The sequence below is a fragment of the Limulus polyphemus genome, unplaced genomic scaffold (assembly GCF_000517525.1).
Source record: "Limulus polyphemus unplaced genomic scaffold, Limulus_polyphemus-2.1.2 Scaffold8157, whole genome shotgun sequence".
Taxonomy (NCBI): domain Eukaryota; kingdom Metazoa; phylum Arthropoda; class Merostomata; order Xiphosura; family Limulidae; genus Limulus; species Limulus polyphemus.
The window spans coordinates 3,712-29,654 of record NW_013673767.1 but is presented as its reverse complement, the minus strand read 5'-3'; the positions used below and the strand labels follow the sequence as shown (position 1 = coordinate 29,654).

The 25,943-nt window shown below is 32.8% G+C and overlaps 1 protein-coding gene across 1 annotated transcript; it reads left to right on the top strand.

Annotated features, from left to right (window-relative positions):
- The first annotated feature begins 19,073 nt into the window (after nucleotides 1-19,073).
- Nucleotides 19,074-23,518, top strand: LOC106475156 (interferon alpha-inducible protein 27-like protein 1). Its single transcript, XM_013935853.2, has 2 exons — nucleotides 19,074-19,228; nucleotides 22,139-23,518. Exons 1-2 carry the CDS (start codon nucleotides 19,195-19,197, stop codon nucleotides 22,471-22,473), a joined length of 369 nt encoding a protein of 122 aa, XP_013791307.1. The 5' UTR covers nucleotides 19,074-19,194; the 3' UTR covers nucleotides 22,474-23,518.
- The last annotated feature ends 2,425 nt before the right edge of the window (nucleotides 23,519-25,943 follow it).

The following is a 25,943-nucleotide window of genomic DNA, read 5'->3' as shown; positions in this document are numbered from 1 at the left end:
TCTACTACAGATGACAAGTGTAATCATGGAGGTCTACTACAGATGACAAGTGTAATCATGGAAGTTACTACAGAGAACAAGTGTAATCATGGACGTTACTACAGAGAAAAAGTGAGACTAGAAAGGCTACTACAGACAAACAAGTGTAATCATGAGGTTGCTACATAGGACAAGTGTAATCATGGACAGCACTTGTTCTCTGTAGTAACGTCCATGATTACACTTGTCCTATGTAGCAACCTCATGATTACACTTGTCATCTGTAGTAGCCTTTCTAGTCTCACTTGTTCTCTGTAGTAATAATTATAAACAATACTACAGAAGACTAGTGTGATCATACAGGTTACTGCAGTGCATGCTATTATCATTGTTTGTGTGTGTGTGGTCAGACAGTTCAAAAACATCTATCGTTCTCAATTACTTATGTTTCTCCAGCTTATATTGAAAAAACAACAACTTATTAGTGAAATACATAACCATTGGTTACTGTAACAAGGTTCTGTTGGACTCTATCTATCAGAAGTAAATGATCGGGTTACTGTAGCAAGGTTCTATTGGACTTTACCTCTCAGAAGTAAATGATCGGGTTACTGTAGCAAGGTTCTATTGGACTCTATCTATCAGAAGTAAATGATCGGGTTACTGTAGCAAGGTTCTATTGGACTTTACCTCTCAGAAGTAAATGATTTGATTATTGTATCAGGTGGTATTGGACCCTACCTATCAAAAGTAAATAATTGGATTATTGTATCAGGTTCTATTTTTTACATACATACGTAACGTGTATGTAAACACATTATCCACTATGGTGCTCCTGTGTTCAATTAAACTTCGTTTTCCGCCTCAAGATTCTATTGTAGGCTAATATAAAATAAATTTAAATTTTACTTAAAAATTATAAGATACTTTTGTTAATTAAAAACGAAAAGAAAACTTTTGGTTTGGAAGACGAACCTGTCGTCTTTTACTCGATAAATTACTGTATTCAAGAGAGTTTTTGTTTATTGATTATTAAGCCGTTCTGGTTACAGTACTAATTTCACGTAATAAATTTTTCTTCTATTCGCTCCTGCTATATAATTGTTATACGTACTTTCTTTTATTTTGTAGTTATTTGTTCCTAGCTGTACAACTGACGTAAGAAGATTTAGTCCTATATTACCAACTTTTTATTACGAACGATAAATATTTGGTTTGGCATATCGAAAAAAAAATCCTTTAAAAAAACATTAAACCATTTATTCTCTTGTATATATGCATACATAAAGTCTATACCTTAAAACTTAGTTACAATGTTTCATTAAGTTTTACAGATCGTAGATGTAAGATATCCGTTACTTTACTATTATACAAGTAAAATAAGTACACAATAAATAATTATATATTGTGTGAGCATTTTGACGTTGTACCTCTTTTAATTGTGTATATATATATGTTGCATAAGTGCCGTTTTGAATTATTTAGTTTACTTCTATTACTGGATCTAATATGAAGTGTTTTATGAAAACCAAAATCACTCGAAATATACTTAATTATCAAATGAAAGAATCTTACGCGACATTTTTATTACGTTGTTATAAAAACGCCTTCACAGACCACTTTTGAAAGAACAATTTTTTTATCTTGTTTTTGAAGTTCACAGAACCTGTTTCTTTCTTTTTTTACAGTGAAAGTTTGCTTTACAATGTCTCTGGATTTTTACTTTGGTTCCTAACAATTTGACAAATTGCTCTCAACAGTGGTGAAATTTCTTCTCAATCATCATTCATGTTGTCAGTAACCTGATATTTAGACACACACATCTGTAACTACTTCCTTCAATAACATGCTGTAGAGTTTATCGTCCTATCAAGATACAAAGTGTGCGATAATTCATAAAGAAAAACTTTTCTTTCGATATAAAGTATTGACATTATGCCAAGCACAAGACTTTAAAATTCGAAAAATCTTTACGTCGAGGCAAAAATGTATACATATCAACGAAAAATTATTTTACTTGTTGATTTCCTCAGGTGGTCCCCTTTTATAATTTTAAACAAGAGTTGTACATAAACTCCCCTCATAAATGTAGATAATCACCCTCATTAATGTGGTTGTTTCTATGGCAATGAGACACGACGATGGCTGAGAAACAAAAAATAACAATAATAAATCATCTTTCAGGTACTATGAATTATTGTGTGTTTGGTTACCTAAATCATTAATGTGGTTGTTTCTATGGCAATGAGACACGACGATGGCTAAGAAACATATAAAATAACAATAATAAATCATCTTTCAGGTACTATGAATTATTGTGTGTTTGATTATTTAAATTATTAATGTGGTTGTTTCTATGGCAATGAGACACGACGATGGCTAAGAAACATATAAAATAACAACAATCAATTTTTGAAGAAAAAGTAATCGAAAAAAGTACGGTCACCAGAACCCAAACTCAAGGTTGATAACGAAAAGAAAAAGAAACTGACTTTTTTAAGTGATTTCTTTTGAAACTTGAACCAATTAATTCTTGACACTGATTTATTGCTCTTACAAATGTTCGTTCTGTTTAACACTGCAATTTTTAGGTAATAATGTTATAAAAAGTAGTTCGTTTTTAAGTCCTTACTAAAGCAAAAATATTATTGATTTTTATGGAAAACTAACACATCATCGTGAATGAAGTTTAGAAAACTTGAGAAACTTATGAACTCTCTGCGACGAAAAAACAAGATTTATCACACTTCATTCAAAAAAAAAAAGCGAAAAATGCTTTATGATCTTTGTGTGAAAAATTGTCGATGTATATAACTCCAAGAGATATAATGAATCAAATACACGGAAATGCTTCGCCGCCATGATGAAAATGAAAGATCTGAGTAAAGGGTTTTTCGTGAAAAGTTAAACATCAATGAAATAATTTAAGAATTAATTATTAAATTACACCTTTTAAGTCATAAATATATCCCCCTCAAAAAAAAAAAAGAAGGCAAATAAGAAGTATACAATGATTGTAATACTTAAAAAAAATTAACTTTTATAACAAATTTTGACCGAAAAATGTTATCCACGTTTTAATCGTTTTCCTGTACTAAAAATGGAAGTTAAAAGCTACAGTACAAAATGGGCAGTTCGGATGTTAACATATCAGTGTGTCTGTCACGGTATTTTCTAGTTATCAAAAATATTATTAACATTTACATGCTATTTGTCTTTATCTTCGGAATAGGTGGTATTTTTGGCATAATTTATTCTTTAGTCTCTGCGATTTTTATAAATTGTTTATCATTAATAGTAAACAATTTTAAATCTTTATTTTCCAATATATTTATAGTAACTAATTTGCTATTATTGTATTATCTTTGGCAAAAGACTTACTTTAAGTTTGCCTTAAAATATTTATACCTTTGGTGGGCAATTGAAAAGTATAGCACAAAGTTACACAATGGACTATCTTCGCTATGTCTGCCGCAAAAATCGGGTCCCGAATTCTACAATTATAAGTTCTCAAATTTTCAGTTGAGCTGCTGGGGACGTTATTAAAATTAATCATCCCGTATACAACTTACAGTTGATCTAATAAGGAACGTTATTAAAACTAGGCATCCCGTATACAACTTACAGTTAGTCTAATAAGGAACGTTATTAAAACTAGTCATCCCGTATGCAACTTACAGTTGATCTAATAAGGAACGTTATTAAAACTAGTCATCCCGTATACAACTTACAGTTGGTCTAATAAGGAACGTTATTAAAACTAGTCATCCCGTATGCAACTTACAGTTGGTCTAATAAGGAACGTTATTAAAACTAGTCATCCCGAATATAATTTTGTCAATTCGTTATTGTAGTTCATTATTCTTGTCCAGTTCCGTTTATAACAATTATTGAAAATATAAATTCACAAGAAAAAGTTCTTCATTAAACCAGATTTTAATGTTTCAAAATATTCATTTACTTTCAACTGTGAACATGAAGTCTAACTTATGCTTCGAGAGTTTGGTGTACTGCAATCTCTTTTGAATTTTCAGATATTTTGCACCCGACAGATCTGTTTACTCAACACCTCGTACTAGTCATTAGAACAAGTGTATATTAGACTAAACTCAGAAAACTTTATTCAGTTGAACCCTCGCACTAGTCATTAGAACAAGTGTATATTAGACTAAATACTTATGATGTCAGAAAAACACGTAGGTTCAAGAAGTCTTAATATAAAATGATAAAAACCCTATAACCCAAAAGTTAAAATATAATTTGTGTAATGTTAAAATACTATAATAGTTTGTTTGTTTTTAATTTCGTGCAAAGCTACACGAAGGCTATATGTGTTAGCCGTCCCTAATTTAGCAGTGTAAGACTAGAGGGAAGGCACCTAGTCATCACCACCCACCGCCAACTCTTGGGCTATTCTTTTACCAACGAATAGTGGGACTGACCGTCACATTATAACGCCCTCACGGCTAAAAGGACGAGCATGTTTGGTGGGACGGGGATTCGAACCCGCGAACCCTCAAATTGCGTGTCGAGCGCCCTAACCACCTGGCCATCCCGGGCCATGCATAAGTGTAAACAAAGAAATGGATTTAACTGAAGTAGAATGTATGCATTCTATGAAAGTCTCTAAAGTCAGTTCAAACTAGTGAAACAAGAAAGTTGACAAGTAACCTTTAGGTGGTAGATTTGACGATGCTTCATTTCTGAAATGATATAAAAAAGGCAGATTTTATCTTATGTAAAATATACAATCTCATTTGGATTAAACTAAATATTTGTCTCAACTTTCAAAATTTTGTACAGACTAAAATACACACGTAGGTGACTAAACGAAACTGAAACCATAAACTAACGTGTATCGTGTGTAAATCAAACTTTATATCATACATTCAGTGTAGACTAACATGAAGTGGATATATATATATATATACAGTATGTTTACACACAAAATGTCTACGAAAAAAAATTAAACTATAAAATATTTGAAGCTACTTATTCACACATCTTAATTTGATGAGTCAGTGTTCCTGGAACATTAAATTATGAACTCGACTGACCAAATACCTTTATGTTTTAGTATCAGTTCATAACGTGAAACTATTATGTTTGTTTTGTTGTTACACGATAGACTATCTATGCTCTGTCTACTGTTCATATCGAACCCCGATATTTTGCGTTATAAGCCCTCAGACTTTAACCTGAGTCACCGGAGGGGCGAAATGTAACGAATCAGCAGAGCTTTTATTTGTTGGTGATTTTCAAGCTGTTGAATGACCTTATATCAAAAGGTTTGATTGGAAAATCATACAATTTTATAAATTTTAAATTTGTGTCCCGAATTCTTTATATCAACACCTTAAACTGAGCAGAGGACTAAACGATCTTGTGAAAAATAATACTTTTTTGTGGATGTATATTTCAAAACAAATTGAAAATTTATACAGAAACAATAAAATATTATAAATATTGTAAATATAAAATATGTGATTTCTAATCAGATGCTGTCTTTTGACAAAACATAAAATTGCAAGTGTATTGTACTTGCCCCCCCCCCCCAGTGGCACAGTAGCACAACTCTAGAAACCGGGATTCGATACTTGTGGTGGGCAGAGCACAGATAGCCCAATTTTTGTGCTTAATTATAAATAAATAAACAAAGTATCGTACTTATGTTACTTAATTCATATAATAGAAAAATCTCTCTTGTAAACGTTACTTTTGTAATTTAATTTATTGCTATGGAAAATCAGTTTCTATAAATTTACAATACAAGTTATCCGGTTACATTGTGCCATTTGACAAACATAAAATAGTAATTGTTAGTTATTTCACTTACTTAATTGGATTTATATAAAGTAAAATATGTTTTTAAAAGCGTTATATTTGTGATTGAAGCTGTTCTCTGGACAATTCACACAGTTTTGTATGTATAGAATACAATTTATTCTATCAGATAGTGTACAACAATGTATATATAGAATACAATTTATTCTATCAGATAGTGTACAACAATGTATATAGAATACAAGTTATTCGATCAGATAGTGTACAGCAATGTATATATAGAATACAAGTTATTCGATCAGATAGTGTACAACAATGTATATATATAGAATACAAGTTATTCGATCAGATAGTGTACAACAATGTATATATAGAATACAAGTTATTCGATCAGATAGTGTACAACAATATATATATATAGAATACAATTTATTCGATCAGATAGTGTACAACAATGTATATATAGAATTCAATTTATTCGATCAGATAGTGTACAACAATGTATACATAGAATACAAGTTATTCTATCAGATAGTGTACAACAATGTATATATAGAATACAAGTTATTCTATCAGATAGTGTACAACAATGTATATATAGAATACAATTTATTTGATCAGATAGTGTACAACAATGTATATATATAGAATACAATTTATTCTATCAGATAGTGTATAACAATGTATATATAGAATACAAGTTATTCGATCAGGTAGTGTACAACAATGTATACATAGAATACAATTTATTCTATCAGATAGTGTACAACAATGTATACATAGAATACAATTTATTCTATCAGATAGTGTACAACAATGTATATATAGAATACAAGTTATTCTATCAGATAGTGTACAACAATGTATATAGAATACAAGTTATTCGATCAGATAGTGTACAGCAATGTATATATAGAATACAAGTTATTCGATCAGATAGTGTACAACTATCAGATAGTGTATAGTGCGGACTTATAACGCTAGAAACCGGGTTTCAATATCCGTGGTATACAGATCACAGATAGCCCATTGTGTAGCTTTGTGTTTACAAACAAACTGTTCACTTAAGAAACTTGTTCTGAAAACACTTTGTTTTTCATCTTGACAATCTTAATATTTTTGACTTTAGTTAGCATAAAATATTTCGTACAGGAGTCCCAGGTGGGTCAGCAGTAAAAGTTACGGTTTGCAGTGCTAAATTCCGGGGTTCGATTCCCTGCGGTGTATAAAGTACAGGTAGCCTGTTGTATAGCTTTGCATTAAAAGAACAGGAGCAACTTTGTCAGCTTACCCCAATAGCTTAGCGGTAAGTTTGAGGTCTTATAACGCTAAAAACCGGATATTACTACTCTGGGTGTAGGTAAAATCAAACTCAATGAATCATAAGAATGAAATCAGCCCTTTTGAAGGTTATATAGATAAAGTGATACGGAACACTAGTTAAAACAGTCGTACTGGCTAAATATATAAAAATCTGTTTTCGTCTGGACAAACTGTGCTTTCTTTAGTTGATGTGATATTTTTCTTATATATGTATATTTATCTAGTTTGAATATTTTATGTATAAATTAACTTCAGGCTAGATTAATTTTATGTGAAATTAATATATATGAATAAACTATGAAAAAGTTATATAAAAGCCAGACTAAAAACTCTATAAAACATAAATAATATTTCTTATGCTTATCACTGATTACACAGTTACTGAAGTGAAACTACAAGATAGAAAATGACCATAATAGTAATGCAGAAATAACATAACACTCGGGGGAATTTGTGCTTCTCGTATGAAACTTTTTTGTTTGGTTGTGGTATTTTGTATTTGAATACACAAAGTTTATAAAACGAAAAGACAATGATCTGTACTTTAAGTAATTAAAACAGTTAAGTAACCTGTCCAGTTTACTCACGTGTGAAGTTAAATACGTAGAGTTCTGAACGAATATGATGGCCGTGCAGGGCGACTCACTGGCTGCGAGGTTAAACCTATTCTAGAACACGTGATACCCCCAAAAACCTCTAATATAAAAGACATTTTGAGTCGAATGGTCTGATCAATAATGGTAAACCGATCGAATTATCTAGAAAGAGGTACCAGATCTAGCCACACTTTTAAAACCTGGGTATCGGGGGCAGGTATTAAAACTCAACAGGGTGATGGTACTGCCACTCTAAGTCTGTAAACAAATGAAGAAATTCATACATAAAACTCTTAATACATAAACACTGTTGTCTTAGATGGGGTTCTGAGAGAAGACAGATCTATTCCCCAAATACATATCCTTTTGCAATCTATATTACTATCTACATCCACTCCCTCCCTTACACATATGGTGATATCTTCCGTAGTTTCCTACACCTAATTTCATTTTTGCATAGTTTAATGATGTTCAAAAAGCTTCCCACGCACATATGGTGACGTCATCTATACTTCCCTAGTCCTAATTTCGTTTTTACATTGTTTATGAACTTTAAGAAACTTCCCACGCACGTATGGTGACGTCATCTATACTTTACTAGTCCTAATTTCGTTTTTGCATTGTTTAATGAAGTTTAAAAAGCTTCCCATGCACACACACATGTTTGTTTCTTATGAAGCACAAAATTACACAATAGATTTATCTGTACTCTGTCCACAGTAGGTATCGAAACCCGATTTATTTACGTTATAAGTCCTCATATTTCCCGCTAGCCACCAGGAGGTAAAAATATACTAAAGTTTGTTTGTTTGTAGTTAAGCACAAAGCGATTTCTAGCGTTGTAAGTCCACAGACATACCGCTGTGTCACTAGGGGCGACATAGTAAAGACTGTGCCCAACATTTTTATATCTAAGTCAGAACGAACTTCGTTATTACCATAACTTTTGTACTGTGACACTTATACAACGGTCCAATAAACAATCAAACTTAATTACATTACACAACATCTTATTTTTAATTAAAAACTGACATGTTTTTTCTCTGACAAAATGAAATACAAATCAAGTATTACTAAATAACTTAACCGAACATACAGATTTATTGTATAGCCATAAAGTCAATGAATATCATTATAATTAATATGACGTAATAAACCCATTATATTATCACAATACCTGGTGTACCTAACATGAAATATCTGCCCTATGCAGAACTCTACGGAAATATCCCCCTCTGGTAGCCCGATATAGTACTATTTGTCCTCTGATAGCCTTTTACGGAACTAACGTTTTCTAAGACCCCCCTTTAGTCGTCACCCTTTGATTTCCATTTCCTGATAACCCCCATTGGGCGGCACCTTCAGGCGTTCTATAGGTTCGCTAACTACTCACATGCAGCAAATAATCTTAATTAAAAATAACTTTGAACATTACTTAATTTGATATGATTTGGGTAATTCATAAACAAATCGCTGTGTGTGTGTAACGCTGGCCTCAAAACAGAAAAGCATCATTGAGAATTTTTGAAATTAAATTAACTTTCATGATTCAAATCCGACCTGGCACCAACTACATTTGGCGTTTAGAGTAATTACTTTATAACTAATGTATTATCCAAAAAGTACTGTCACTGCAAGATCTATAGTGTGAAAAAATTAAGGCCATTGTTCAGAAAGTATTCTCAATTACTTCAACAATTACAATTAACAAATGCTTTGTGTTAAACAACAAAAGAAAGTATTTTACTACCTGAAGTCTTTTTTGAAATCAGTGTATTTCATAACATTTGTAAGTGACAGACAGTTACTGAAGATCCTTCCAAGATATATGGTGACAGAGGGTACTAGTTACAGAGTTCAAAGTTGTCAACATGTGATATCAGCTTCAGAAAAACTAAGAAATGAAGCAGCTTGTAAACATCAAATTCTCAATTTTTCGTAAGCTCAAAGGAGTCTCTGTCTCCCTCTTGCTCTGCTTCCTTCAAATTTACCCATCATAATTTATGCTCATATCTAATTAAATGTCAAACTTGTTTACAAATATTCGTGTCATTAGTTGTCTTTTTGAGTTAGCATGTTCCAACATTTACGTGTTACTTTTTCTTTCTTATTTAGCTGATTTTCATCATTCTTGTATAACACCACACATCAAGTTGTTCGAACTGCTGTTTTGTTTCACACGACATATAATTCATGTTTCCACAGCAATGACCAAACATAACATTTTAATAGTTTATGTTTGTCAGTAAACTTAAATATATTGTATTCAACTGTTCAACTTGTATTGTATTACTGTTCAACTATTGTAAAAAGACTATCCGCATGCTATTTTACCTGAAAAATAACAAACGTATCAACACGAAGAATCAATAGAATTGTTTTCGTGATAAGTTAAAGATCAATTAGCCATATACCATACCAACCACATCAACTTTGTCGTTTTGCTTCTTGCAATAGACGTGGAAAGGAAAATCAAACTTGGACATAGATCAAGTTTTTTAGAACATAGTGTTTGTGTGCAACGACTCAAAATCAAAATTTGTCGTTTAAACGTCACTTATATGATATCATCAGGTTTATGTTTCTTCTTTTGAGGGCACTGAAGCCAAAAGAAAAACTTTTCGGTGATTTAGTGTCATTACAATATGACATAGTGCTAGTGCATCCTTCCACTGGCTATTGTTGTTGCTGGTTCTTAAGAGAGATGCTGGATCTAGAACCAATGCCCTAGAATTAGACATTAGTATGAAAGTTGAGGATACAGCAATTACCGAGCTGCTGGAGTCGGGGGATCTGGTAGTAGCATCACGTTGTAGAACTAGTGAAAATGGTACTCTTATAACTCATTTATAATGGTATCTCACATTAAAACTAGTAAAAGTGACACTGTTACAACTCATTTATAATTGTATGTCACATTAAAACTAGTAAAAGTGACACTATTATAACTCAATTTATAATTGTATCTCACATTAAAACTAGTAAAAGTGACACTATTATAACTCAAGGATTTTTGTATTACATAATAACGCTAATGAAACTGCCATTGTTATAATAACTCAAGAGTTGTGGTATTACACAATAACGCTAATGAAACTGACATTGTTATAATAACTCAAGGGTTGTGGTATTACATAATAACGCTAGTGAAACTGACATTGTTATAATAACTCAAGGGTTGTGGTATTACATAATAACGCTAGTGAAACTGACATTGTTATAATAACTCAAGGGTTGTGGTATTACATAATAACGCTAGTGAAACTGAAATTGTTATAATAACTCAAGGGTTGTGGTATTACATAATAACGCTAATGAAACTGACATTGTTATAATAACTCAAGGGTTGTGGTATTACATAATAACGCTAATGAAACTGACATTGTTATAATAACTCAAGGTTTGTGGTATTACATAATAACGCTAATGAAACTGACATTGTTATGATAACTCAAGGGTTGGGGTATTACATAATAACGCTAATGAAACTGACATTGTTATGATAACTCAAGGGTTGGGGTATTACATAATAACGCTAATGAAACTGACATTGTTATAATAACTCAAGGGTTGTGGTATTACATAATAACGCTAATGAAACTGACATTAATAACTCAATGGTTGTGGTATTACATAATAACGCTAGTGAAACTGACATTGAACTAGTTCGCAAGTACTAGAGTTAGACAATTGTCCTTGTTACATATTACAATTTCGAATAGTCTGAAACTGAGTTAACTTGTACTTTAGATTTAGTATTTAAATAAATGCCGATATATATCCAATTTATTATATTTGCCAACAAGATTGATACACACAGTTTTCTTTTTTAATACAAATATGTTTCAGCATACAAACAGCAATGCAATTTACAGTGTAACGAATTTGTTATTATATCAACGTTTGTTTAGATTAAATTTATATTTAGAAACATGCATAGCCTATACAGTTAACTATGTATTGCGAAACTCCCACCTATTCCCCAAAGTTGTAGAAGATTCTCGAGAGTAAGAATCAACAATATATATATATGTGCGTAAATGCTTTAACTTGCATTACTACGTAAGACTGAAATTTCTAGAACGCCTCCACACGCCTATAAATATAACCAACGCAACGCGCCAAAAAAGAGTATCTATTAGTATTATTAGTTTGCTATAGTCAGTGTGCTATAAACTTCGGAAGCTTTAACTGTGATTGTTATAACGCTTATCATACGGAAAACTTAAGATATTTGACCAGGAATAATTATAAAGTTCGAACATTACAAACCATCTAACTTCAGTGAATTCACATCGGACATTAATAATTTTACGAAAACATTACCTAACATTACCGGTGGAAACTCAGCGTGTGTGGCAAAGAACAAAGCTAGCTAGCTTCCCGTTGAGTGAATCGTATGTACATCAACTCGTAATTAACTCACTCATCGTGAACCCTCGATAAGATATTGAAGAAGTTCCAGATTAAAAGGAAGACTTTATATTGCTTGCAAGTTTTGAAACTTTTGTTTATAAATCATTGTTTACAATAACTATTTGTAATAACTGTTATTGTAAATTGTATTGTTGTATATATATTAAAACGTATTTGAGTACAAAAAGAAAGAAGTGTATCACTCTTGTTGGCAAATATTCAAACTGACTATATATTGGCATTTATTTGAATACTAAATCCAAAGTACAACTGAAGTACTAAATTTAAATTATCAGTTAACTCAATTTCAGAATATTTAAAATTCTAATACGTAACAACAGTAACAGTTATTACAAATAGTTATTATAAACAATGATTTATATAAAAAATTCACAAACTTATAAGCAACATAAAGTCTTCTTTCTGGTCTGGAACTTCCTTGATATCTTATCGAGGGTTCACGATGAGCGAGTTAATTTCGAGTTGACGTAGGCATAATTCACTTAACATGGAGCAAGCTAGCCCTGTAGTTCTCGTTGAACACACGCCGATTACAGGTCGAGTTTCCAACGATGACGTTGGGTAATGTTTTCGCAAAAGTATTAATGTCCGATGTGAATCCACTGAAGTTAAATGGTTTGTAATGTTCAAAATTTATAAACGTTCCTGGTCAAATATCCGAAGTTTTCCGATTAATAAGCGTTAATCACAGTTATAGCTTACGAATTACAGCAACCCTATAATATATACTCTTTTTAGGCGCGTCGCGTTGTTTATGTTTACAGGCGTGTGGAGAGTTTCTTGAAAATTGAGATTACGTAACAATACAAAACTATACTGGCGTTTACGTACACACACATATATTGTTGATTCTTACACTCGACAATCTTCTACAACTTTAGAGATTAGGCGGGAGTTTCGCAATGCATATTTAACACCATGATCTATGTATATTTCTAAATATAAACTTAATCTAAACAAACGTTGATATTAAAATAAATATATAATAATAAATCCATCACAACTTAAAGATAATAAAACCAGTAATAAATACAGTAGATGAGCAATAAAAATATATTCATTATGAGCTAACTCGGCATTGGTTTTAATGACCTCTAATTATAGGATAATATGAATTTGGTGGCTGTGACTAATTTAAAATACGCACAAAATTGATATTCCAAAATATTATTAAAATCTTTGTCAAAACTCGTTTGACTTTCATCTTTGGACTTCGAAAATTGACATTCTAATAACATTTTAAAAAATTTCAAAATAAACAATGTTAGAAACTGCGATAATTTCAAATAAATAACTATGTGTAAAAACAAAGTGATTGTAGACGTTCAATGCAAGGTTGACTGTAGAACCACTTGTTATGATACTCGAATAATTTTAGATATTAGAAAAATATAGAGAACACATTTTTTCGAACACAGCTACAAGTTCTTGATATGAAGAGTCTAAACTACAGTTTCTATACGTAAGAACCTTTAACAACAAGGTTGAGTCTATTAAGGGTTAAAGTAAAGAAACACTAAGCTTTTAAACTCTTCTGTCAAAACACTGAAAGAAAGAGTAAGTAACTATTTTAAGAACGTGTTCAGACTTCTGGTGGAAGTTTACCGAACATTTCAAAGTTTATTGTTGTTAAGATCTTGTTTCCGTGCATGAGAATATTCACAAGAGTTCAGGAACTACGTGATTGTGAGTCAATATATAAGAATCTTGTTCTTTTCCTATAGAAAAAGGAATTAGAAGATAAACTTTCAAAAAATTGATTAATGTTTTATTTTAAAAAGCTTTTTGACGTATGAAAAATAGCGATACTTCATCCTAGGATTATTTTTCAAAAACAGGCTTACTTCTACTAATTCTAAAAATTCAGTGTAAAAATATTTAACATTAGTTGAAATACAACATCAGCGTACACAAGAAAGTACGAAGCATGATGTTTATATTGATGTATATAAATCACAAGCGCATTCTAAACAACGTACCAAAATTATGACGCCAAATTTTATTGTTTTTGAATAATAAATATGGTATCACCTTTTTGATATACGTACGAAAGATAGATATCAGTCTATTAGATTCCTTCCCTAACCCTTTTTTCCTAAGTATGTTCCGAGATATAATATAATAACTATAAGAAAAGTGTAAAGAAAATAATACGTCTAGGACATTTCATGCAAATAATCCTAGATATATTATTTACACTATATCTAAGTGTATTTGCATGAAATACCTTATAACTCCAGGAAACAATTACACAACTATAGAAAATAAGTAAAAAAGACAACCTGTCAGAAAAAGATATCAAGTATATAACTAAATGCTTCTTGTAGTATCAAAGCAAGGTATGACATCAAACTTAGGATTCTCTTCTTATTAACATATCGTTTTCTTATCAGAAGCAGGCTACAAAAATACTCATTTGTGCTGCCATCCAGTTGTGAAATATAAGATTAGTATAAAACGGAATTTCAGTCTCCCAAGTGTACTCGGTTAAAAAACTTTCAGGGTACAAGCAACCCGAGTTAAGTCGGTATAATAATTATTTATAAGACCACATGGCTCAAGTATACCCGGGATAACCAGGGAAGCGGTTACCTGGAATCTAAAGTAAAACATATACAATTACCATCGACTTCTTCCATCAATCAAAAATAATTAATGTTTAAAGAAAATGATACAAAAAGACATTCAAAGTCTATATTTACTGACATACTATCTGATTTTTATTGTTGTTGTTCCTTGTTTTGGGTATTCGCGAAAATATACATAAGAACTCTCTGAGCTAAGTGTCCATGATTTTGAATTGATAAGCAGCAAGGAAAAAAGCTAATCAACAGCATCCACTGCCAAATCTTGGACGACTTTGGTCGAATAATGGGATTTGATTATCACTTTCATGACGTACCCTCGGTCCCAAGGAACAGAGCACGACTCTTTTATTTATTTATTTGCAACTGGAAAAGAGTCATAGACCACTCATCCCGCATCCTCAGCCCGGCATAACAATTACTGTGCCACGCTTGCCCCATGGTTTTGGATGAATCATATTTACTTGGAATTCCGAAGCTACAATGCTGGCTTCATTCTAGTGCTTAATAATAGAGAATTAACTGAGTGAATCAGTCACTATTTTTATTTTTATAGATCATTATTGCATTCTTTATTCGTGCTATATTTACTGTAAAGTATATATATTTCTACTAGTATGTTTCATAAGGAAACTACGTTCATTTTAATAATTACTTTTAAAAAAGGATAAGATTTCGAATATCAATACTAACTATTACTAATTTACACCAACAGATGGCCTCATTGCATGAATATGTTATATTGCCTAAAGTCTTATTTGGTTTATGGAAATGTCTGTTTAATGATTTGTTAACATTTTTCTGAAAATTTCTGAGCTCAAAACAAATATTGTTCAAAATTTGAACATTCAGCAGTGCCTTATGCGTGATCTCCTCAACTAAATGGTATGTTTCATTTGAGAGCTTTTGACGAAACAAAAGAATCTCAAGTTGCATCAATATATCAGTTTTTCTACTTTTTTACATTTTGTACGATAATAGAAAAATATTATTTTCCAAACACTGTGTCAGTTTTTTAATTTTATAAGAAAGAAATAAAAACTATTAAAATTTTTCCAATTTTCAAAACATGCACATCGTACATGTATTTTTTTTTACAAAGACACAATAAAATATATATTTTTTAGACTAGACATTTAAACAATTCTCGTTTTTTGGTTTTTTTTGTGTGTGAGGTGTGGATTTGCCTTGGAAACTAAAAAATCCTTTGTTCTTTTAATCGGACAGTCCCCTAGTGCCCCCCCCCCGGACTTACAACGCTAGAAACCAGGTTTCGATACCTGTGGTGGGCAGAGCACAGATAGCCCATTGTGTAGCTTTGTGCTTAACTTCAAATAAACAAGTCCCCATGTGGTTCATCAGTATGTCTGCAGACTAATACGTTAAAGACCCGTCTCCATACCTGCTATGAGCAGAGCACAGATAACTCATTGTGTAGTTTTGTGTTTATCAAAAACCTAACCAATTTATTGAACATCGACTTTTCGTGATAATCCCTAAGTTAAAGAAAAATTGCTTTATTTGCTTTGAATATTTGCAAAAACCTACTCAATAGAGGTCTGTAGTTTTCTAAGTATTAAAAGTTACAAAACATGCAAAATTTTATTTAAGTAAACGTTCGTTGAGAAACCTGAAGAATATTTGGAATTAAATTCAGTAATTTATGTACAAAAGAGGACTACATTTTTTTTTTGTCTTGTTCGGAATTTTAACGCAAAAAAAGATACTCTTTATATGCAAATAACCTGCCATATTTGTGAACTTAGACTATAGAATAGGCTGTTAGTCCACATCGCCTACCGCCAACTCATTGTGTGACCGAATAGTTGGTTTTGACTGTCATCTTTATCACACAATATTGGCTCCAAAGTGTGCAGACATTTTTTTTAAGTAACAGGACAAGAATATTTGTGCCACAAATCCATAATCTGGCACATTAATCACTAGACCACGCTCGTCCAGAAAGACTACTAATACGATAGTAATTTAAATTTACTTAACACTTACTAAATATTATTCATTATCCATACAAAACAGATCATAAATTAAATATGGACCTACTAATAATACATTCATTATCTTTATGTTAATTGCTTGATTTGACCTATGCATTTTGGCCAAATAATTCTTGGATTCAAGCCATTTTGATTTCAAATGTTCAACAGAAATCTACCAATTTATAATATTGGTATTTAACTTTATCATATCAGCAGTTTAAATGCTTGCCTTTTGTCAAGATTTAAAGGTTTGAAACACAATAAGGTTTAATAACTTGAAACTGACCCAACAACAATTCAGTAGAAATATCGTGTTATCAAATATGATATTCTTATTTTATGGATATACATTGTAAAGAAATGTTTTACATTTTCTTAAACATATCGGTAGATGGCGGTGTAAACCATAGTCAACTACACTTGTCTTTCTACAACAGGCAGTTGCCATCATTTCAACTTAGTTTCATCATAGTTTGGTTTCTTTTTTCGCGCAAAGCTACACGAGGGCTATCTAAGCTAGCCGTCCTCAATTTAGCATTGATAGACTAGAGGGAAGGCAGCTAGTTAACACCACTCACCGCCAAATCTCGGGTTATTCGTTTACCAACAATCACATTATAACATCCCCACGGCTGAAAGGGCGATCATGTTCGGTGATAGGGATTCGAACTCGCGGCCCTCAGAGTGCGAGTCGAGCGCCCTAACCATCAGGATATGCCGGGACTTAGGCACAGCACAGATAGCCCATTCTGTTGCTTTGTGCTTTACTACAAACAAACAAACTTATGTTTAAATCTCTTATTTTTTTCTTGCACCGAACTTTTCTTTTTATTTTGAATCTCGTTTAAATTTAGTACTGTGTAATTTACATTCAAGTTTAGAAATAATCAGTTCTAAAGATTGTTTTATAGGTCGGGGTAAGTATGTTCGGTGACAGGGATTCGAACCCGCGGCCCTCAGGTTGCAAGTCGAGCGCCCCAACTACCAGACCGTTAATGTTTGAAGTTAAGCACAAAGCTACACAATGAACTATCTGTGCTCTGCCCATCACAGGTATCGAAACCCGGTTTCTAGCGATGTAAGTCCGCAGAAATACCGCTGTGCCACTTGGTGCCAGGCCGTTAATGTTTCACGATCAGAGCAAATAGGGTGTGCACTGGAAGTTGAAGAATAAAACCTGTAAAATGCACGATAAAAATGAACATGAAAATCCACTAAGTCTCAGATATGTGTGTTCCATCAACTCTTACATAACTGGCCCCTCAGTAGCACAGCGGTATGTCTGCGGACTTATAACGCTAGAATCCGGGTTTCGATACCCGTGGTGGACAGAGCACAGATAGCCCATTATGTAGCTTTGTACTTAATTACAAACTTACGTAACTGACGTTGTTTGAATTACGTGGAATTAAATAATGTAAATATTATACAAAGGTGTAATTAAAAAAAAATTCCAAAATGAAAAACGTGAAGAAACTATAACGTCCTCAGGGCGAGCATGTTCGATGACGGGAATTCGAACAATGAAAACAAAATAACTTCAACCAATTCACAGTAATAAAAATGGGTTGCGTGTATAGTAACCTACGTACACTTATAAATCAGTACATTATTGGTAAACACCCAGATTTATTACCACGTGATTTAACACAAATAATAATTTCTGGAACTCCGGATAGAACAAAGAATATACATATAAAATATTATTTAGCAACCTCTTTTATCACACTTTCATGTTTATTATTTCCTCTTTGATAATCTTATTTTCGTTAAAAATTTTAATAATACGGGATAAAATTGTATCGGTAAATTTTCGATATACTAATATGTCGTGTGTTATTACCATACGTAACAATCGTGTCGACCCAGACTGTCTCTTAGAGAGATTAGATTATGATATAATTATCCAATAAGCGCGAAGATTATTAAAAGGAACAGTGAATGATAATTCTACTTGCACACGTGATTAACAACATGTTGTACTAACAAAGGGCAAGCTTTTTGTATAATGTCTACTTCTATTTACTGGGCGTGTTAAGGTTTTGGTTTTGGTTTTCCTGATTACGTTTTTCGTATTTCCAAAATGCACCGCGCGTGAGCATGCGAACAGTATGGAACAAAGAGGTCACATGATCGTATATTGTTGCACGACTTAAAAGAAATATCTTCTAACATCTATAATGCTAATACCCCCCCCCCCAAAAAAACCAATACACACACACACACACAAAAACAAAGTCACTCCAATTGTTTTTATCATCAAAAATATTTAACAGCCACTAACAAAAATCGAGCCCGATATCATATTCTGTGTCCTTGAATCCAGGTTGCTTTCGTACAGATCGTACAGCGCATGTATTGGCGTGGTGCTTTATGGGTATTCCAAGAAATATAAACTTCAACGGAAGGGCTTGTTTATTATTTGTATGTGTCGTTAGTCCTAACTAATACGTTATTAATAAGCTTTTTACGAATTAACGTATATCGCTAACCATGAATTGCTGTGGAGCTGCTCGTCTACTAGCAGGTCAGTTAATTACTTGCTGATAATAAGAACATTTTAACATGTAGTGGTTATTAGCACTTGGTAAAACGTTTCTGCAGATTCAATAACACAATATAAATGAGTAAATGTTTTATATGGGGTAAGTAACTAGTATTGTGCTGAATAACCTTCCACCCACTTTATATCCACACCCAGTTCACGTCCCCTGTATTTGTAGAGGTAGTTTGTGTTGGTTCAGAAACATTTTTTAGTTAAAGAAAAATTGAAAAGCCACAGATCAATAACTTCTTGATATGTGTACGTTAAGGACTGAGTTAATCATACAGAGTATGTTTGAGCTTGAAGATAATGAGGCCTGTTTTAGAATCCCATCCGGTCAGTTTTCTGTTTGCCCAGCAACATTTTTACTTATAAAAACAAATACTGATGGAAGAGAGAGTTTTGTAGCTTACAGAACGTGAACAGAAATGAGTTTTTCACTCTGAGGTAAGCAGAAATTAAGATCTCGAGAGAAAGTTAGGTAATATGTCTCGCTAATTAAATAAGAAGATTGTGGTTTAGATCGGTAGCAAAACTTGAAGAACTGAATTTTCTTAGTTGATCTTTTCTGGTGCGGTGTTATCTAGCTCTGCCAGTGCCAGGGTAAGTTTGGCAGAGAAGAGTATAAAAGTTGGGATACGGTGTTCTTCAGATACGTGTTATACGTGTTAATTAAGCCATATCGGTGCGGTAACTAGCCATTATCAAGGAAAACATTCTGTCTGTCACTGGACGCATCTCCTCGTAAACTAGTTGACTGATCCAGACCAAACTTGGCATGCTAACTTAGTAGTCCAAAAGAAAACCAGATTCATATTAAGCTTTCTCATCTATTGGTTAAATAATTGAATAATAAAAATATTTTATAGAATAACCCTTATATCGTTACTGCAGTAGCAATTTTTTGAATTAAGATATGACCTGGATAAAAGGCGGCTTGGGACCTATCTTTATGATGACTGTTTAGGTCAGCCACTCTGCCCCCTTGACTGGGACACGGCCCTTTGCTAAACGTTTCGTGGTTGGTTGTTTGGCGTTTTTTGGCGCAAAGCAAAAGTAAAAGACTATCAAATGTAAATATAAATCAAGTTAAAAACTAAACTAAGCCCGAAAATCAAGTAAAAAAAAATAAAATTAAATAATATTAAAAAGGCCTATGGCTTGGAAAAATCTAAAACACAGTCAAGCTAGATAGTGTCACCTTCGCCAATGACAGTGTCAAATGTCACGGGTAAACCTCGAGAAAAAAACATGTCGAAAATGGTGCCGCCGTTCACAATCATAACGACGGCACTAAATCAAGACATGGGCAGTTGTGACACATTGGCGGATCAATCCCACAATGGGTTAAAAACAACAATAGGTTTGATCTGGAAAAGCTTGTTATGAAGTTGCTCTCCTCAAGTCGACTGCCAACTGGCGCGAAGCCGAGCCCAGAACACAGGACCATAGTCCGTTTTCGGGACAGGCACGGCTGTGACAGCACCAGAGCAGAAAGACTTATCTGTGGTATTAACAAGCTTGTTCCTGCGATTACCAACATGGCCAGGTATTCAGAAAAACTGGACAGAAAACAGAGGCCCCTCGAGGTGGATTCCTGTACGTGGTAAGGGGACCTCTCAATGAAGGTTCTGACACTTTAGTTTACCTCCTCTGGGATCCAAACATCCACCCACGTGTTTGCCGTGCATTGTCATGTTAAGGAGAGAAGAGGAACTTGGTGGTTGAGGGGTGTCATTGATAGGTCAGTTTATGTCAGTGGCACTTTAACATACCTCCATGGCCTTGAATTCCTGTAGACGGGTCACGGGTGGCCTTGGAGTGGCTCTCCCAGGATCAATCGGCTGGTCCTGTTGGGCTAGGGTCAACTAAGTACAATTGTTTGGCGTTTTCAACAATGTGTTGTGGACATTGTGTCTGGTGCTGGTGTTTGGGTATAGTGCCCATGAAATCTTGGTGTAGCTACAATGTCATCGTTTGGTATTGTAATGCGTTCCTTCCTAAGACTTCCTGGTGGGTGGGATCAGTGGGCACTGAATAACTTTCATTTTCTTATGAATCCCACAAATCCAGAACAAATTAAAATTTATAAAAAAAATTAATAGGTAAGCGACCACGTATGGAGGATTCTGTTCCACAGTCATCAACCCAAGTCGGTTCGTGTACCTCGTTTTCCCATTCTTCATTTTTTGACTGAAAAATCATTAGGGCAATTTTCCACCTTTTTCATTCGGAAGGGATTAAAGGGGCTCTCCAAAGTCAGTCAAGAAGTTATATTCTGGGGACATCTTAGAAAAATTCTGATACTGCTCAGCTCACAGATATCGAGCACTTTCCACAATCTACTGTAATTCATGCCAGACTCAAGGGTGGTTGTAAGGGGCACATTTCAAAATTCCAGTATACCAATCAGGATTGGAACTACCATGATGTGGTTGGTTCAACATTGATTGTAAATCTGAAATTCTTCGTTGATTAAGAAAAAATACAAATTGTAGAGTGAAACAATTTACTGTTGTCTTTCACCTCAACTAAATGTTAAGAACAGCTTGACATATTAATCTACTAGTTTAACATCCATAGCAATAAACTTTTCTCTCATCATACTGAGGATAGAATTTTGTGAATAATTCACAATGCAACACTACCACTTCTCACTTGCACCATAATAAAAGGTAATATATTCCAGTGTTATCACATTTTAGTCACCTTTAAACCTGAAACATGTCAAGAAAAATGAAACTCCAAATGACTTTTAATTATTAAGATCTTCACATAAAAACAACAATGAACAATAAGTATGTTCATTCATAGTGAATTATTTAAAATTACACTTCAGTGTTATCCATAAAGGATTTTTAAATAATTAATACTTAAATAAACTTATTCCAGAACTTCTCATCGGTGGAGGAACAGCAGCTGCTACTGTAGTCTCCATTCCGTATATTCTCTCTGCTCTGGGTTTCAGTGCCGTTGGTGTGGCAACAGGATCATTAGCAGCATGGTGTCAAAGTGTTTTTTATGGAGGATCAATAACTACTGGAAGTTTATTTGCATTTTTCCAAAGCATGGGTGCTGCAGGATTGCCAATAGTTTATAATTTAGGAATTGGTGCAGGAGCAGGAGGGTTTAGCAGATTTTTTTATGGTGAACATACCGTAGAATCCTTAACAAAGTTGTTAACAAATACATTCTGTCAGTCTGATTGTGATTCTAACAGATTATAATCTAAGGAAAGAAAGAAACACACGATTTTTATTTTAAATTTTAATGATTATTCTCAGTTTGAAATATTTTTTTAGTTCTCCTTTCTATACTCTATTAATAACCCAAATAATCAGTTTAGTAACTTTATATTCTTTATTGCATGAAAAAGTTTGCTTTTTAATGTATACTTACAAAATGTTCTAAAGATATGTGTTAAATTTAAAGATCCTTAAAGAATAAATAAAGTATTCGGCTTATACAGTAGACCTTCATTAATCCGGATCCCTTTAACCCCAAACCTCGCAAATCCGAACTACTATTTTCATACGCATATTGATAACGTTGTCGAGAAATGGACGCTGGGAACTAGAAGAAAACAGCGAAGAGAGCTCACAGTAGCCTTATCAAGTTATCATCGACCAGAAAGTGGAAATACTGGACCAGATTGGAAAGAAAATTTACAAACATTTATCTAAAGAGTATGGAGTTGACATCTCAACGATTTCGAATATCAAGAAGAGTGGTAGCAAGCTGAGAAATTTACCTGTCCTTATAGAAAATATATTTGTCCTCTCCGTGGAAACAAAATACATACACACAATTACGGTTTAACACACACATATATATATTCATTCATGTATTATTTTATGGCTTTTAACAGTCAACAATTTGTATTTTATAGGGCAGCATGTACATTACCACACACACACGCCGAGTGATAAAGACATCATCATTTACATTACTGTTGCCAGGAGCTATATAAACAGTTTAATTGTTTTTGTAATTTTTAATATATTATATATTCTTTCTAGAGCTGGCAGGCAAACTTTTCTGGGCTTCTACTCTAAACAAAATCAGTGTAATAATATTGTTAATTAATTGGAATATGCTGTTACTGTATGTGTGTGTGAGTGTGACAGAGCATTCGTGAATTCAATTCATATGTAAATTTGTGTATATAATTTCGATTTGAGATTTACAAATGAGTCTGTTCCTTTTCATATGTCTGTGCTAGCTCAGAATTGTCAGGAATTTATGTATCTCCTGGAGTGTTTTTTTTTTTTTAAAACAACAGAAAAATGTAAAATAAACAAAGAGAAAAATTACTTCTCAAATGGGCAAAGTATAACGTTAAATATTGTTATCCCTGCATCGGGTAATATGAATTCCACAGCCTTGCATAATTTGAATATGAAACTCTAAGTAAATGACTTTTTTTGTAAACACTTAGATATCAGTCCAGTGAATGATTTCAACATCAGCTGTGTTCTGCTTGTCAACTTAAAAGGAAATTTTTTTTGGTAAATTTTATACAGAACTAGTTTAAAATTTGGGAACAAATATTCCCTTTTCATTTGACAAAATTGTTATTAAAAGCGTATAAACTACTTAGCAAAGGTCAGTTTCTAAATAAGTCCAGAATAACAGGTAGAACATTGTGTAAGTTGAGCTGTTACAAAGGTAAACCGACGAAATACAATGTACGTGTTAATTGTTCCTTATTCTATAGGCCCCCTAGTGGCATAGCGGTATGTCTGCGGACTTACAACGCTAGAAACCGGGTTTCGATACCCGTGGTGGGCAGAGCACAGATAACCCATTGTGTAGCTTTGTGCTTAATTACAAACAAACCTTATTTTATAGACTTTTTTTTTAGTTTACCCTTTTTCGTTGTTAATTATTATACAACTTGCAAACTGAGGTTTCGTTGAAGCACATGAAATATAAGGTTAATTCTAAACGTTCAACAAAAGAAACAAACTTTACAACTCTATTACAGGCCATGCTAAATAATAGTTAAAGTTCCAGTAATTTGCTTACTAGAAGTAGTTTGAGGTTGTGAAGGATCTAACTTTTTATTGAACCTTTGTAATAAAAAACGAAGGACAAATTAAGTAAGTTTACACAAATCAAAAATTGGAAATTTTCTTGTCAATCATATTCTGTATATACCTGGGTTAGCTCCAAATATTTATCATTTCATTACTAATTTACTGGTATCAGGTATTTGGATGAAATGGCGTTAACTTGAAGCTGAGAATTGTTCACTTAAACCTTTAATGCTAAATTTTCTAATTTTTTCATTAATAATGCACAAAATCTTTCACGTATTTCCATGAGAACACGGAAAAGTATTGTGTTCTCATGGAAATACGTGAAAAGTTTTAAACATATTAGTCCGTTTCATTAGCTCTACTCTAAGAAACAACTAAGAGTGAGTTATAACAATGTCACTTTCATAAGTTTTATTATGAGATATCACTACCTGAGTTATAACAATGTCACTTTCACTAGTTATGCTATAAACACTACTATATCTGTATCTATCAGTGAATTATTACCATGTCACTTTCATAAGTTCTATTATGAGACATCATTACATGAATTATATCAATGTCACTTTCATAAGTTCTATTATGAGACATCATTACATGAATTATATCAATGTCATTTTCACTAGTTCTACTACGTGAGATAAGTTTTAGATTAGACCCTATTATGTGTCCACTCCTCCCCCTAGTTAAGAAAATCTGGAGCCGAGATGGACTTAACCTCTCTATTATCGTATAACTGGATGGAGTGTGGTTACATGAACAATATTAATGAAGCACACACACACATTTAAAATACCAACGGTTAAAATTTGGACAAATATATCACCACGTAAAGTTTCAAATATTAGAAAACGTTTTCAGGAATTACAAGTGGATTTTCTTATATGTTAAGAGGAAAAAATATATATCCTTGGTACTGATATCACATAACAGAGCAGTATAAAATGAAACCATTAAAAGTACAAGTAGTTTGACCTATAAAAAATTAACTGAGGCTTAACTAATTCAGTACTTGAGTAGTAAACGTAATTATGAATTTGCTGGCTGTGAGTCACTAACTTAAAAGTTAAAATAGATTATATAAATATATATATATATATTGAAAACTTCGTCAAACCTCGATTGATTTTATTCTATGGACTTCGGACATGCACACTTTAATAACAAAACTACTAAACAAGCAGCCATAAACATTAGCAGGACAAGCAACGTAGTTGATGAGCGTTGATTATTAATAAAAAACATTGAGCTTAAAAAGGTAAAAACAAGTCTCAAAAGTGACAACTACGGTTTCTATAACTAAGACTCTTTAACAACAAGGTTGAATCTATTAAGGTTTAAAGTAAAGAAAGAACAAAACTTTTTGACACTTCTGCGCAAAACACTGAAAGAAAGTGAAATAATTATTTTGAGAACGTGTTAAGACGTCTGGTGGAAGTTTACCGAATATTTCCAATTTTACTCTAGTTGAGAACTTATTTCTGTAGATCAGAAAATTCACAAAGATCAGTAGTTACACGTTTTTTTTCCTTTAAGGAAATAAAATTTAGAAGTAAAAGCTTTCTAGTGATGTTGAAGATGAAGAATATTTTTTTCGCATTAGTTTTACTGATACAGTGTCGTATTTTCTTGTCAAATCAGTTAAAATATAACAA